The following is a 15,295-nucleotide window of genomic DNA, read 5'->3' as shown; positions in this document are numbered from 1 at the left end:
CTAAAGGCAAGGTACTTAATTTTAGCTTCCAATTTGAAAAGTCACCTGAGTAAAATCTTTCATTGTAGGTTGTCTTTGCCCAGTAAATCTGTCGATTGGACCCACTTTGGAGGTAAACTTCCTTTGTTTTAAACCCAGACTAAAAATAACTAGTTCAAAAGGCCCCAGATATTTCTGTGTATTGTTCTGTCACATAAGAACATTGAAGGAAAGTGATGATGATTTCTACCCCTTAAGTTATAGTTATCAGACTTTCACTGAGTTCCTGTAGTATTGCAAATGAGGCCTTTCCTATTTTTGAAATGTGGTAAGTGCCACTAATTCAGTCATTAAGAAAATTGATGGACTACAGCAGATATTGACTGCAGGTATCCCTGGAGAAAAAAGTTATATGGACAATTTTCACAGAATAAACATGGAATACAGTGATTAAATATCTAAATAAATATCTAAATAAATTTATAGCTATAATCTTCATTGACAAAAACAAATAAATAAATACATAAATGCCCTCAAAAGAATAGCCTGTGTTTGTCCATCTAGTCTTTTTAAGAGAGGGAACATAGATACTTGATAAACTGTCAAGTCTTGCTTCTTACCCAGTGAATTGGCTGGCTCTTGTGTAGCCAGTGGAATATTTCCAAAGATAATGTAATTGTTTTTTTTATAAATTTGTTCCCTAAGCTTCCCTGCCACTAAAGTATACCAAATCTTCATGGTTAGCTCAAGATTGAAATGTTCAAAAGGTGCTCCAGCATTTGTTCCCTACCTTTCACTCCTGGCTTAGGCTCTCCACCCTCAGATGAGATTCACACCCTTCGGAACCAATTGCTGTTACTGCACAACCAGTTACTCTATGAGCGCTTCAAAAGACAGCAGCATGCTCTCCGGAACAGAAGACTCTTACGGAAGGTGATCAAAGCCACAGCTCTGGAGGAACACAACGCTGCTATGGTAAGGCTTTGTGCAGGTGCCCAACACTGGTCTAAATATGCAGTAGCAGTGGGTTAGTTGAAAGAGCATTAGACTTAGGAGTCAGCCGACTAGGCTGTAGTCTTGGCTGGGTAATCATTCGTTTCATGAGTTGGAGCAAATCATTTCACTTGTCTAGGCCATAGTGTCCTTATCTTTAAAAAAAAAAAAAAAAAAAAAGAGTGGAAGTGGTTTGATTTAATACATAGAGAGATCACTTTAAAGTCCAAAAGACTTAGGTGCAAATCTTTCCTCTATCAATACTGGCCTCTAACAAAGTCTTCTGACCTGCCTCTCTCTCAATGCCATGGGCAACTCTCTAAGGCTATAAGTTGCAGTTGCCAGTCAGCATTAGTAGAAAATTTTCTCACTGGGAGTTTTTTAGGTTAATGAGATAAATTCAGCCAAAAAGAGATAAGGTTGGAGGTGGGAGTGTAGCATTAAATAATCTTCAAAGTCCTTATAGTTCCAAAATTATTTATTTACCAGTTGTAGATCATTTTTTATACTACTGATGACTACTGATTGTACTAAAGAACACCTGATCTTTACTCTGCAAACTTAGCACTGTGCCTAGTACATAGAGGGTGCTTAATAAATCTTTATTGACTGCTAAGTGAAAATTTATTTTTTTGAATGTGAGAGTGATTCCTTAAAAGAATAACTTAAAAAATAAACTATTTTCATGCTATAAAGCTTAGTGTGATAGTATAATACTTCAGAAGATTTTCTATTGAGGGAAAAAAGTTTATAGTTAGAATAGTCCATTTTATAATCATAGATAATGCATTCATTACTCTACCTTTGTTTGATCCAAAGTCTTTAGATTCAAACCCTGGCTGATAGTTTAGAGTCTTGAAAAGCTTGAAAGAAAATGACACTTTTCAAAATATCTTGAAGCAAATTACATTCAATCTAAGTATAGTAACTGAAGTATTTTGGCTAAAAGCTTTCCAAGTTTGAATTGTGTCATATGAAGCTACCAGATATAATAAGCAGTATGCAATCTCTCATCTGTAGTAACTCTTTATTTTTGGTTACTCATGATTGTTTAAATGAAGTGTTTACAGAGAAAGAAAACTTAAGCTTTTAAAAAAATATATTAATAACTTATTTTTATATCACCTACATTTCTCCTTGGTCTCTCCCCTCTCTTCCTCCAAGAAAGCTAGTCCTTATAAGAAAGAATAAATCAGAGAAAGTAAAAAAATAGTTTAGTAAAACACTAATCATCCCATTGAAAAAGTCAGAATACATTTCACATTTACAGTCCCCTATTTTTATGAAGAAGTATCTTCTTAATATCTTTTCTTTGGAATTAAACTTGATCAGTCATTGTAAGTTTGAAGCATTTAGTTTCAATTATTTTGTTATTTCTATCCATTTCCATTTTTGTAGCTATTGTATAATTCTTTTTTTCAATTCTGCTTACTTCATTTTCTATCGTTCATAGATTTTCCCCATGTTTCTCTGTATTCATCATATTTGTCATTTCTCACAGTACTTGTAGTATTCCAATACTTTTACGTACCACAATTTGTTTAGTCATTCTTTGTTTGATGGACATTTACTTTGGGAAACCTTTAATTTTTGTTGCCTTTTGGGAAAAAATGCATTCCAGTACAAGTATTTTTTAAGCACTTTAGCTGTGCAAATCCCTATGCTAGGCAACTAAAAAACTTCATGCCAATTTTGATTTCTGATAGAAAGATCAGTTGAAGTTACAAGAGAAAGACATCCAGATGTGGAAGGTTAGTATGCAGAAGGAACAGGCCAGATACAATCAGCTTCAAGAGGAACGTGACACTGTGGTGACCCAGCTCCACAGTCAGATCAAACAGCTGCAACATGATCGGGAGGAATTTTACAATCAAAGCCAGGAACTGCAGGTATAAACTACAATGTTGAGCAAATTCAATGGGGGAGCAGCCCAAAGTTAAAACTGTATGGGGCAAGAAAATTAACTTTATTCATTTCACCTAAATGAAAGTGTTATTTTCCAAGATCATAATACAGTAACTTAATCAGTTTTTTGGTATCTGTGTTAAATCTTGATTTGGTCTTGACAATATAGGGCTGCTAAGTCAAATGTGTTGTAATTTTTGAAGCCAAGAAATTGTATTTTAAGGAACAATGGATAATAGCATAATTGAAGAATTATTGCCACTTGAAGGTTGGCTAGCCCTTGGAGTAGTACACAATCTGGTCTCACAGTCGGTCATTATCTAATCTTCTGCCAACATCTGCTTGGACAGACAAAGCTGGAAGACTGCCGAAATATGATTGCAGAGCTGAGGTTAGAATTAAAGAAGGCCAATAATAAGGTGTGTCACAGAGAGTTGCTGCTCAGCCAAGTTTCTCAAAAGGTAGGAAATATAGTAAACTCTTGGCCCTTTGACAGCATTGCACAACACCATTCCTTCCAACTGGAGACATGCATCCCTTGCCCACCATGTGATGCTTGCAGTGGTGTACCCTTTTATAGAAAAGGAATAAGTTTGACCTTTAGGTTTCCTGAGCTGTGTGTCTTCCTGTGGGGTTCACTGCAGATATGAAAATATCCATTTGCCCAGGAATGGGTGAGTCTTCCTTCTAGCTTTGTTACTCTACTGGGCCTCTAAATTTCTGCTGGGGTGGTTATACATAAATAATTTGTTGTTTAGGGTATGGAAATTCCTTTTTCAGTTTTTAGTTTTTTATAATTCACTTGTACTTTTTTATTTTTTAACTCTTTGAGTATTTTTTTTCTCCTTATCTTTACCACATATTAGGCCTCCCTTCTAATCCCTTACTTCTGAGGCCAGGGAATGATGAAGTGTCAACAAAGGGAGTAATTTATTCAGTCCTTTGATTTTTACACTTGAAAATAGTATATGTCTAGCTTGTGCTCTGCTTTGTAGGTTCCCTTTAGTAGTTTTTAGCTCTGCAGAATTTATACCTGATTATTTGTATGTGTTCATGTGTTTTGGTTAGCTTTCAAACAGTGAGTCAGTCCAGCAGCAGATGGAGTTCTTGAACAGGCAGCTGTTAGTTCTTGGGGAGGTCAATGAGCTGTATTTGGAACAATTGCAGAACAAGCATGCAGATACTACACAGGTATGTTGGGGTCAAGAGAAATGAAAATTCTTGATGCAGAATATTGATGTGGGATTCAGTTAGATGGCATTGATAATATTGTTGAGAAAATCAGCCTCAGTGATGGATTTTAAAGCCTGAATCTACATAATAGAATTATTTTACTTGCTTGAGAATCTCCCCTTACCCCATGTCCCTAGGCTAATGACACAAGCACTTTCCAGCTGTCAAGTATGTTCTTGTACCCTTAAAAACACCCTTTGCCAGAAAAAAAAAATTGAACAAAAAAGAAAGTCATTTTTATTAACTTTTAGGCCTAGAGGCATATGGGTGCATGCTGGATTATGTGTTCCTTTGGTAATTGCATGCAATTTAATTTTCCTTTAGCTTTTAATTTTGTTTAGTTGTTGAGCTTACTTTTGTCAGAAAGACCATCTTGTTCCTGGCCTTATGTGACTCACCAGTATTGTTAAAGCAAATATTTTATGTTAACTTGATAGACTTGAGTAATGTTATTTATGTTTTTGTATTGAATAGAATTTTAATAGTAAAACTAAAAATGATTCCTGTCACTAAATTATTCATCATTCATAGTCTTGTTTAAGAGCATAACATTTTTTTTCTTCCCTCTGAAATAGTCTTAGAAAAGGGGTAAAGTACAATTTTCACGATAGGCCAGGTTGCCTTTTATTGTATTTCAGCCACTTGCTAAATGACAAAAACTATTTTAAGTAAGACAGTCCTAACTCTAGATAAATAAATTGAATTCTTATCTGAATGGTTTAATGGCTTTGGAAAACCCATAGGAGGGAAAATGGCTTTGGGAAGATGCTATGTAGAGAATGTCATGTGTTCAGTCTCACTCGTACTCATTATACTTAGATATGCTAGTTATCAAAAACACAAGTGAATTTCAGGAAGCATTTAGGCTGTTAAAAACAAAAAAACATTTAAATACTTACTGTGTGCCAAGCACTATGACAAACGTAGACCCTACCATATTCTAATGGAGAAAACGACATATAAAAAAGCTAGATAAATACAGGATGTCTACAGAACAGACAGGAAATAATTTCAAAAGGGAAGAACTAGCCAGAGCTTGGTGGAGTGGAGATGAATGAGAGGGGACAGGAAAAGATCTGGATATGAACTGAGTCTTGAAGCAAGTCAGAGACTCCAGGAAGTAGAGTATTTATTCTAAGCATGGGAGACAACCAGTGAAAAGTTACCAAATCAGGAGGTGGAGTGGCTTGTGCAAGGAACAGCAAGAAGGCAGGTGTGGATGTATTGTAGAATCAATGGAGAAGAATAAAATATAGCAGATTAAAAGGGTCAGAAGAAGCTAGTTTGTAAAGGGTTTTAAATGGCAAACAGAAGACTTTATATTTGATCCTGGAATTAATACAGAGCCACTGGACTTTATTGAATAGGCAAGTGACATGAACAGACCTACACTTTAGGAAAAGCAGTTTGGCAACTGAATGGAACTCAGCTCCCTGAATTGGAGTGGGGAGAGATTTGAGGCTGGGAGCCCAATTAGAAGGCTATTGTAATATCCCAGGTAAGAAGAGGTAATAAGGGGCTGAACTAGGGTGATGGTTATGAGAGTGGAGAGAAGGGGAGAATATACTAAATGTTGTGGAGGTAGAAACAAGATTTGGCAATGTGGTAGATATGTGAGTTGGATGAGAAACAAAGGGAAACATTTAAATATGGAAAACAAACAGGTATTTGAGGGAAAAAATCAAAGAGAGATGATGAGGTTATGAACTTAGGTGTGACTGGATGTATAATGATGTCCTTTCACAGTAATTAGGGAGATTTGGAACAGATAAGAGTTGGGGTGGAAGTATAAGTTCCATTTTAGGCATCTTTTATATAAGATGTCCACAAAACATTCTTTTGTGATATCCAAAAAAACAGTTGTTGATGTGGGACTATAGTTCAGAATAGAGATTAGGGTTGTGTATATAAATCTTGGAAACATCAGCATAGAGACAGTAATTGGACTCATGGGAGCTTGTGAAGTTGCTGAGAGGAATGAGAAGAGGGTCTAGGACAGCCATTCAACAGTGCCCCAGAGCATATATCTGAATGTTCTGGAACCCTTAACAAATCTATCTGTGCTGGTCAGAGAGGTAAAACTAGCATAAGCGTCTTACTTGAGTCCTTGCTAGTAGGCTACATCTGAGAAGTGTTTAGATACCATAGCCTAGCTCTGTGCTCAATTGTTGGAATGTATTCAATCTCAAGAGTAGCATTTGAGTTTTCTAATATATAACATTCCAGATAGTATAACTTCTGAAGTATCACTGAGGATTTTTTCCCCTGTTATTAGTTTCCTTTACTTCATACTTAAATGATTATTTCACTGTGGTGTATGATATACTATAGAAATGATATATTACAGGCTATCTGATTTGTCTAAAATGAACAGGGCAGGACTATTTTATTCAGTGTGTTTGGGAAATGATTCTTGCCAAACCTTTTATATTATATCCATGTCATAAATGCTTTACTTGAGCAGACCTACCCATTTGGTATAACACATTCTAGCCAGTTTCTACCCTTTTTGTTTCAGTTGTATTACTTTTTAGCTTTTAGTATGTGATACAAATAGGTTACATCTCTTTCATTTAAAAAAAAAAAACTTAATTCATTAATAAGCATTGACTCAAATTTCTTTTTAACTTGATTGTTTTTAAGGAAGTGGAAATGATGAAGACTTCTTATCGGAAGGAACTAGAGAAAAATAGAAGCCATCTTCTTCAACAGAATCAGCGGCTTGATACCTCTCAAAAACGGATTGTGGAACTAGAATCTCATCTGGCCAAGAAAGACCATCTTCTGTTGGAACAGAAAAAATACCTGGAGGATGTTAAACTTCAGGCTAGGTAGCCTCTTTTAAGAGAGGTTTTGTGTTAGCAGTATAAAATGCAGCTTATAAGTGAAACCTCTCAAATTTATGGCAACTTCTTGTTTTCTTGTTCCATTTCAGAGGACAGCTACAGGCAGTAGAGAGCAGGTATGAGGCTCAGAAAAGGATTACCCAGGCATTTGAATTAGAAATCTTAGATTTGTATGGCAGATTGGAGAAAGATGGCCTCCTGAAAAAACTTGAAGAAAAGACAGAAGCAGCTGAGGCAGCTGAGGAAAGGTAAGAGCAGATTGGGAAAAAAGTGTGTTCTGGAGGTAATGACTTGCCGCTTACATCAATTTATATTTGGCAACTAAATTTATATTTGGAACTGAAAAGCTTTGGTTTATTTTAAACTCAGTAGTCTTAAAAATGCTTTAACAAAAATAATTTAATTCCCTTTATGCTGACTTCCATTTCTTTTCCATCTGTATACTGGTTTTGTTAATAGTTAATAATTCTTTGTTTTTCTATATTTTTTTGTTCCTCATTTAAATAATTGCAACAATTTATTACATTGATAAAAAAAAAAAATCACTTATTAAGTAGGTCTTTTTTAAAAATAGTGTTCAGACAATGTGGCATAATGAATAGAGAGCCAGCCTCAGAATCAGGAAATTCTGGGTTTAAATCCTACTTTCAACATATACTAACTCTGTAACTCTGGGCAAGTCAGTTTCTTAGTAGCCTAGGCAACTCTCTAAAGATTTAATTTACAGGGCAGATGTTGTTATGCATTAGTAAAAGAGAGTGTTCTCATTGTGAATCATGATAGTTTTGATTAATGGACTCACTAGATCAAAGGAGATGTTCGATTTGGGGGGAAAGCAAGGGGAGGACAATCAGGGTTAAGTGACTTACCCAGGGACACACAGTTAATAAGTGTTCAAATTTGAACTCCCATCCCTCCTGACTTCAGGGTTAGTGATCTATCCACTGTTCCACCTAGCTGCCCCCCGGACATAAAATTTGTTATATTGCCAGGTTGCTTTCCTAAAAGACTGCATTAATTTAAAACTCAACCAGTAATATAATAATACAGTCACCATTAAATTTTAGCTTTTTAAACAATTATTGCCATTCTAATGGGAGGTGAAAATGTTTCCTATTGACTTAATGAACATTTCTTTTTATTAAAAGGTATGAACAATTTTAACAATGATTTTATATTTCCTAATTTATACTTATTTAAAACCACAGTTTGGTTTGTCAAATCAGTTCCTCTTTGCCTTTGAAGAAGGAATTCTGTCATATTTTTAAGACCTTAAGATTAAGGCCTTCCTTAATTCCAGAAATTAATGGTAGGAGTCAACAATATTTTTAAAAATCTCCATTTTACTTTCATAAAGTTAAGTTAAATTTCATGAAGATCTGAGAGCTCATACTTATGCTTGATTCTGCCCTCTCTTTGTTGTATACAAACTAAATGAGTTGATTAACATGAGCAGTTCTGACCTAACAGTCATTTCTGAGTTGTGCTATTATATGTTACCTTTTAGATGCTAGTTCAAATCATAACCCTTACCTCTTTTCTCCCCATCTTTCTTTGTCATTAACAGGTTTGACTGTTGTAATGAAGGTTGCCCTGATTCACTGGTAGGGCACAATGAAGAGGCTGCTGGCCACAATGGTGAAACTAAGACCCCCAAGTCTGGTAGCAGCCGGGGCAGTAGTGGCAGCAGAGGTGGTGGAGGAAGTAGTAGCAGCAGTAGTGAGCTTTCTACCCCTGAGAAACCCCCAAACCAGAGAGTAGGGCCATTCAGCAGTCGGTGGGAAACAACAGTAGAACCTTCCACCAGCATCCCTGTGACTGTGGGCTCACTTCCCAGTTCAAAGAGCTTCCTGGCCATAAAGGCTCGAGAATTGTTTCGTAATAAGAGTGAGAGCCAGTGTGATGAGGATGGCTTGACCAACAACAGCCTTTCTGAGACACTAAAGACTGAACTGTACAAAGATCCAAACTTGGAAGTAAAGGCTCCCCTGGGCCTAGACAACCCTCACCCATCTCCCAAAAACCAGGAAAGTGTTGGACAGCTTCGTATCATGGACTACAATGAGACTCAGCATGAACCCAGTTAAAGGATGATGGTCAATCAGTGTTAACTTTCATATTCTTGGCATAGAATGGGAGGCATGAATGCAAGTGTAAAAGCTTTCATATTTCCAGGTGTGAGTAGCTAACTCTTGCCATGGAAATAGGACTGAACTCCTTTTGACAAAAGACTGAATGAAGAATGGTGTTTGGATCTGGCAGTGAAATGCCTCTGACCTTTTCTTGACTCTTACCTAAAACCTCTCCTTTCTTTCCTAGCAGTGTGCTAACCCAAGGGCCAGTTTGCATTCATAAGTATCTTTATTTTCTTCCTTTCCCCAAATGGTTGCATCCTATAAACCTGTGCAATATGAGGCCAAATTTAATCTTTGAATCTAACACAACTTTCTGCTTTACTGGAGCTCAAGTAGCTTGCCCAGCTTTCAGTGCAGACCAGTTGATTGGTGGTGGTACAGGTAAGTCTGGTTTTGTTGCTTTCTAGGATGCAGTTTACAGAGCCAGTTACCTTCAGGTGAAGTCTTCTAAATGCGTATGGTTTTTTCTCTCTGCTTTCTGGTTCTTAAGTTCAGCACCCAAAGCAGAGGATGATCAAGATAAAAAGGGGGTATTATTCACCCTTATGTTCTTTGGAGGCTCTGACAATGCTTCCTAGAAAGTTCATTGTGAACACCCTCTTCTGCCATTTCAAAGAACTGGAGCTGAAGCTGTGGGGTTTGGTGAAGCACCATCTCTCCTTCCCCTCTACCTCTTATTTATTTGGTGTTGGCTGAAAAGCTGGTACTCTTCTGACTACAATTGGGGGGGTGCAGGTGATGAAACCCAAACTCTGGGGGGTGGGGGGGAAAGGGGAAGAATGGAGACTGGAAATTTTCCTAAGGAACCCTTGTGGAAGCATTAATGCATCCAAAGGACTGGCTAAACCTTTTTCCTTCTGTTTTCTCTCCATTACTTTTCATGATCCTGCCTTGTTCATCTCACTCTCTAATACTGCACCAGAAATGACCAGAATTTCCAAAGAAATCTCAGTGTCGTTTGTTATGTAGCTATGTGACCATCTTTTCTTAGGTCTGGCATAATTGCCTCAGTGGCTTAGACCAACAAAGCTACAGCTTTTTTTCCATACTAACTCTTAATTTTGTATGTTAGTTACCTGGTTTGCAAGTAGGGTGTAACTGTTGGAATTCCAAGTTTCAGTGGTGAGGGTTTTGAGGGAAATCTGAGAAGTTGTAACCAACAGAGATCCCATTTAAGTGATCAGACAAATGTGGACAAGGGATGCCCATGTACTTAAGACATCAGCCAGGGAGAGAGAAGGGCAGAAAACTCAGCTCTGTCAAAGCCTTGAAAACATTAGAAACCTAAGAAATACTTCAATTGGAATACTAGGCAAATGAAGAGCATAATTACAAGTAATGTTTTGAAGACTAAAGACCGACCCATGGGGCTGTAGAAAATTGTAAAAAAAAGAGAGGTATGGCGAAGCTAGGAGAAGATGAAGATTTTTATTTTTAGTAGGCAAGGAAATGCAGAAAACTCCTTGCTTTAAATAATGAAAATAACTGATAATATAACAACCAGCCCTAGTATCCCTTCTCATGATGAGACTGAGCAAGAAATGACTAGAATTTGCAAAATTAGGCTGGCTAATACTAGGGGGCCTTCTGATATCCACGCCTAATTTGACTGAATATCTCATCAGGACAAGATGTGAAGGTCAGAGGTGGTACTTGTTGTTAGGTTTTTTTTTTTTTTTAAAGAGATTGACTTAGAGAGTAACTTCATAGTAGTAGGTTGAAACTTGTCTGGGGTTTATTTGTGGGTAACACAATGTTTTAGTAAATATTTCAACACACTTAGTTTAATGAAGGAAAGCCCCAAACTTTTAATAAATTATTCATTTTTAGGAGAGGCAACAAAGCCAAAATAACTATTTCTAACTAGAAAGTTATGGTAACCCTAGAAACTTTTTAGACACCCTCTACAAAGCCCAAGAAAAATATGTGCTACAAATTGAAAAATGTTAGGTACTTGAACAAAAGGCTCGTATGGCTAATAAGTGAATTAAAGAAGGCCTTTGGAAGGAGAGGGGAAAAAAGATTTGTAGCTTTATATTCATATAAATATCTGGAGGAATAAGCATGGGCCTGGGAGTCAGTTCTAATCCCAGCTCTGCCATTAATTAAACTATGACAATAGTTAAATAACTTCCTCTTTCTGAGCTTCTGTTTATATAAAATGAAGATTGGGCTAAATAACTTAAAAGGTCCCATTCAGGTCAAACATTCTGTAGTTAATAAAACTTTGTCTGCAGTGAATGAAAATTAGATATAAAATAGTCCAAAAAAAAAAAAAAAAAAAAAGCATTCATTCTGCATATACTTTTTGAAGGACTTAAAAAAGCCAGTAGTACAATTCTTTAATTACATGGATAAGTTAGAAAGTCAGTGGGAACATTGATCACAGTCCAGAAAGTTTTCAGGAGATGAGAAGGATATAGAAGAGAGACTTCTTCATTCTTGAATTTTCTTGAAGTCTCTGTGTCATAATCATTTGAACAAATAGAGGTACAAGCACACAGTGTGTCCTAGACTAATACCAAATTAAGTATAAATCACATATTGATGGAATCTTCTTAAAAATCAAAGCATTATCAATAAACTAAATGGTAAAAATTAAGGAATAGTTAGGCCAAGTGTGCAATCGGTTAGAAATGATCAGATCACAGATCGGAAAACTACTAGATTACTACTGATTTCCTGTTCCTTGAGGACACTTGGAATTCTAGACTGGTGAGTCTGGTACCTATTAAGCTGGTAGAATCAATTATAAAGGAACAACATAAGTGGACCTTTGGGAGCAAAGTTGGGAGATAACTATATGCTAACAATAGGAAGAAATCATGCCGGAATCTTTTAAGTTTGAAGGTGTAAATTTTAGGTTTTCCCAGTATCTCTGACAAAGATATCAGAAAGTTGAAAATTGAATTACTCGGGTTAAGAAAAGTGTTTACCCATGGAATAGAGCTTGCTCAGAAACATGAACCAAAGTATAAGAGATAATAATCATTTCTGTGGATAGGATACTAACAAGATTCTTAGAAGCAGTCAATTAATATTTTTACAAATGAAATAAATATTAAAGTTAGTGGGTAACACTCAAGTTTTTCTAGGTAGTGAAATACCAAGTATGTGGGAATATGCTTCAGGAAAATTTCATGAGGTCTAAATAGGAAAAAAGGTGACAGATGAAATTCAGTGTAAGCAAGTGTCAATAATTCACTTTCTCTCCAAATCAGACTTTAAAATATGAGCTGTTAACATCTTAGATCTGAGAATCATCACCTCTTTCTTGAGGACAATGTGGCTATAGCTTGAAAAATCAGAAAAGTGGAGGCAAACTTTATTACAAATGGAATTGAAAACAAAATGAAAAACAACCAAACCATGACTCATCTGTGTTTGCAATATATGCAGTTGCTTAAAAAGGATAAAGCCAGAGACCAGCCAGTCAATAGGGTGACAAGAACAAGGCAGGTAATAATGGGAACTTTTGTGAGGACAAACAAAAATGAAAAAAATTGACAAGGAAGGCTGAGGGGATGATGTGGTCAAAATCTATAAAATTATGGAAAGAATTACTAAAGGAAAAAGTGGCCTTTTTTACTAAATCTTGGAATACTAGAACTAGAGAATACCCCAAGTATCCCCACCTCCCTTTTGAACCTAGAAAGATATAATTTTAGAAAAGCTTAAGTTTACCTTGCTAGTGGCTAGCAAAACTTTTGGAATATGATAAGGTGGTTTGGAAGTTAAAAGTACAGGTTTAAGAAAGATTTATATTAATTTATAAAAGGTTGATCCATAATAGATTATTTGAAAAAATAGAGATGGGCCATAGCCTTTTGAAATGGCTTCAGGAAGAATACTTGTGTTTTCTCACAATGGCCTTTGGTTGTCACTATCAGACAAAATATTGGACTGAGTAGATCAATCTGACCAGGGATGGTTTACTTCATATAGTTGTTGGAGAAATCAGTGTTCTGGACAATTTAGCTTGTTACATTCTTTACTCTTCATGGTACGTGCTTTATAATTGCCCCATAATGAATGTTAGAAATTTTATCTTGTCCAAAGTGTGTGCGCGTGTGTGTGTGCATATGTGTGAGTGTGTGTGAAATTTTCTTAAGTTTTCAGAGTAATCCCATTTGCAAATTAATTGCACCTATCTAAGTTTTTACCAGTAGGAACTTTGTCCATCCAAATAAGGAATGGTTTTATGTAAGGGAATTGGCTCCTGAGTTGTTACCGTGTGCCCTTATATTTGGCCCCAAAATATAGCTACACGTATACTCCTACAATCTATATGTATATGCTAATTCGAGAGGAAAAGTGAACTTTGGTTTGTTCATAAAAAGCTAAGCTTGCACTACTGTGAATGAGGAGTTCTATCTCCCTAACATGACTTTCCTACATTTGAGATGATTTAATGAAGGTAGAGTGTCTTTTTTTGTCCCTTCTTTCCCCATTGCTCAATGGATAATGGATAAGTAACTTTGCCACAAAAATTATCCTTGAGTAAACAGACTTGACTTACCTACTGAGCTCCATCTCCTTTCAGAGGATTCCTTTGGGAATTTGAAACCTGTAGGCTAAATCCAGGTGCCATGTTTGGAGAGGGGGGAGGAGGTGTTCTTTATAGCAAGATCATATGGTATTGACTCCAGAATGGGTTTACGTAAACCCAAGAGTGTCAGGTGTTTTACACTAGGAAGAATTGGGAATCACTTTCAGAAGACTTTGTTTTTCTATGGACCACAAAGATTATGGAGGAACAGATTTTTTTGCTAAGGACATAATTAGTTTTATAAACCTCAACCACGGAACTTCAGAATAATAGAGTGAACTTGCAGTTTAAGGGGATCCTTTAGCAAAGTGGCAACACTTCTCTTTTAACTGCTTTTAGTTCAAATCTAAAATGTCATCTTTTGTCAAAAAGGTTCAATCCGTTCCCTGCCTCACGCTTGTAAGCATGTCAAAAACAATCCACAGTAAATGCCATAAATATGAACTGCAAGGGAAAATGGTACAATCTTAGTGAATGAGAATTGGAATCAAAAGGTTTTGCTGTCCTTATTAGAATGTTCTAAAAATGTCAAGGCAGTTGCTTGTGTCTAACTGTGAACAAATAAAAATTTATTGTTTTGCACTATTTTCCTGTGTTAAACTAAGATGGGAGACATGTACTAATCTTTTGTAGGAGATATGAGGGCAAAGGTTATCGTTTTTAAGCAATAAAACAATAAGAATTTTAGTTATCTTAACATACAAAATCAGTTTTAGTTGATTTAACCAACCAGTCTAGATACTTGAAAATTTGGCTAAGATCAGAATGTTATCAAGTCTAAGGTTGGGGGTTTAATTACTAACACCTAATTATTAGCCCAAGGTTTCACACACAAATCTTTAATAAGTGTTTTTTCAAATCTATAAAAAAAGGAGACTGAGATGTGCCTGGATCATACCTCCTGATTGTGACAAAAAAGGGAATTGTGACAAGGATGGGTAACTTAAGTGCAAACACTATCAATAGTAGACAACTAGTTGAAAATTATCAGGACTGTCAAACTTCTATCCAAAAGTCATGCACTTCTCATGGATACTAGAAAAATATATGCAGCATCTGTGGCTTGTTATTCTAGGAAGAACTAGTTGGTCATTACTTTCAGAAGCCTTGCTTGTTTTATGGACCTCAGAAATTATAGAGGAATTGATTTATGTTTTATAACATGTTAACCAAAATTCATTTAGCTCCATTAGATAACTGAAAGTCTCAACTTTCCAAGCAACTCCTGTCTTTGTGACCATTTTGGACTTCTTTTCTCTAGGTATATGAAGTTACTTATATGCCATTACCACCTTAACAATGGCATCTTAAAATTGAAATTTTATGTAAGACGTGATAATCTTCATCTTTCCCACTCCCTATCCCCTAAACTTCCCCTTTCATCCAGTAATCCTACTGTTTAAAATTAAGACTTTTATTTAAAAAATGATTCCTCTCCCTCCCCCCCACCCTTATTTTTTTTATCCTAGGTAACCTGAAGTTAGGATTCTTTCCTATTTAACATGTATGGCTAGTTTAATAAAATTATATGCTAATTGGGCAAGTAATGACCTAGATTATACAAAAAAAGGCATGGCTTAATCATTTCTGCTCATCTGGTGACAACTTGATGTCCTTGAGTGTTTTAGGATAATTCGAGGGTACAGTAAGGGGAA

The 15,295-nt window shown here is 36.1% G+C and overlaps 1 protein-coding gene across 11 annotated transcripts in view; it reads left to right on the top strand.

Annotated features, from left to right (window-relative positions):
* The window catches only part of TSC1 (TSC complex subunit 1), a 40,023-nt gene extending 25,796 nt beyond the window's left edge, over positions 1 to 14,227 (top strand). For all 11 annotated transcript variants that reach the window (XM_003775243.4, XM_031954890.1, XM_031954885.1 and 8 more), the window contains 8 exons: positions 69 to 112; positions 788 to 954; positions 2,679 to 2,861; positions 3,228 to 3,338; positions 3,946 to 4,068; positions 6,754 to 6,941; positions 7,046 to 7,204; positions 8,524 to 14,227. In XM_003775243.4, coding sequence (XP_003775291.3) covers positions 69 to 112; positions 788 to 954; positions 2,679 to 2,861; positions 3,228 to 3,338; positions 3,946 to 4,068; positions 6,754 to 6,941; positions 7,046 to 7,204; positions 8,524 to 9,043 — 1,495 coding nt within the window. In that variant the 3' untranslated portion in view covers positions 9,044 to 14,227. The remainder of the gene's footprint in view (positions 1 to 68; positions 113 to 787; positions 955 to 2,678; positions 2,862 to 3,227; positions 3,339 to 3,945; positions 4,069 to 6,753; positions 6,942 to 7,045; positions 7,205 to 8,523) is intronic.
* Positions 14,228 to 15,295: the final 1,068 nt, after the last annotated feature.

This window comes from Sarcophilus harrisii, chromosome 2 (genome assembly GCF_902635505.1).
Source record: "Sarcophilus harrisii chromosome 2, mSarHar1.11, whole genome shotgun sequence".
Taxonomy (NCBI): domain Eukaryota; kingdom Metazoa; phylum Chordata; class Mammalia; order Dasyuromorphia; family Dasyuridae; genus Sarcophilus; species Sarcophilus harrisii.
Note: the sequence above shows the minus strand (reverse complement) of the source record. Positions and strands in the feature narration are given on the sequence as shown.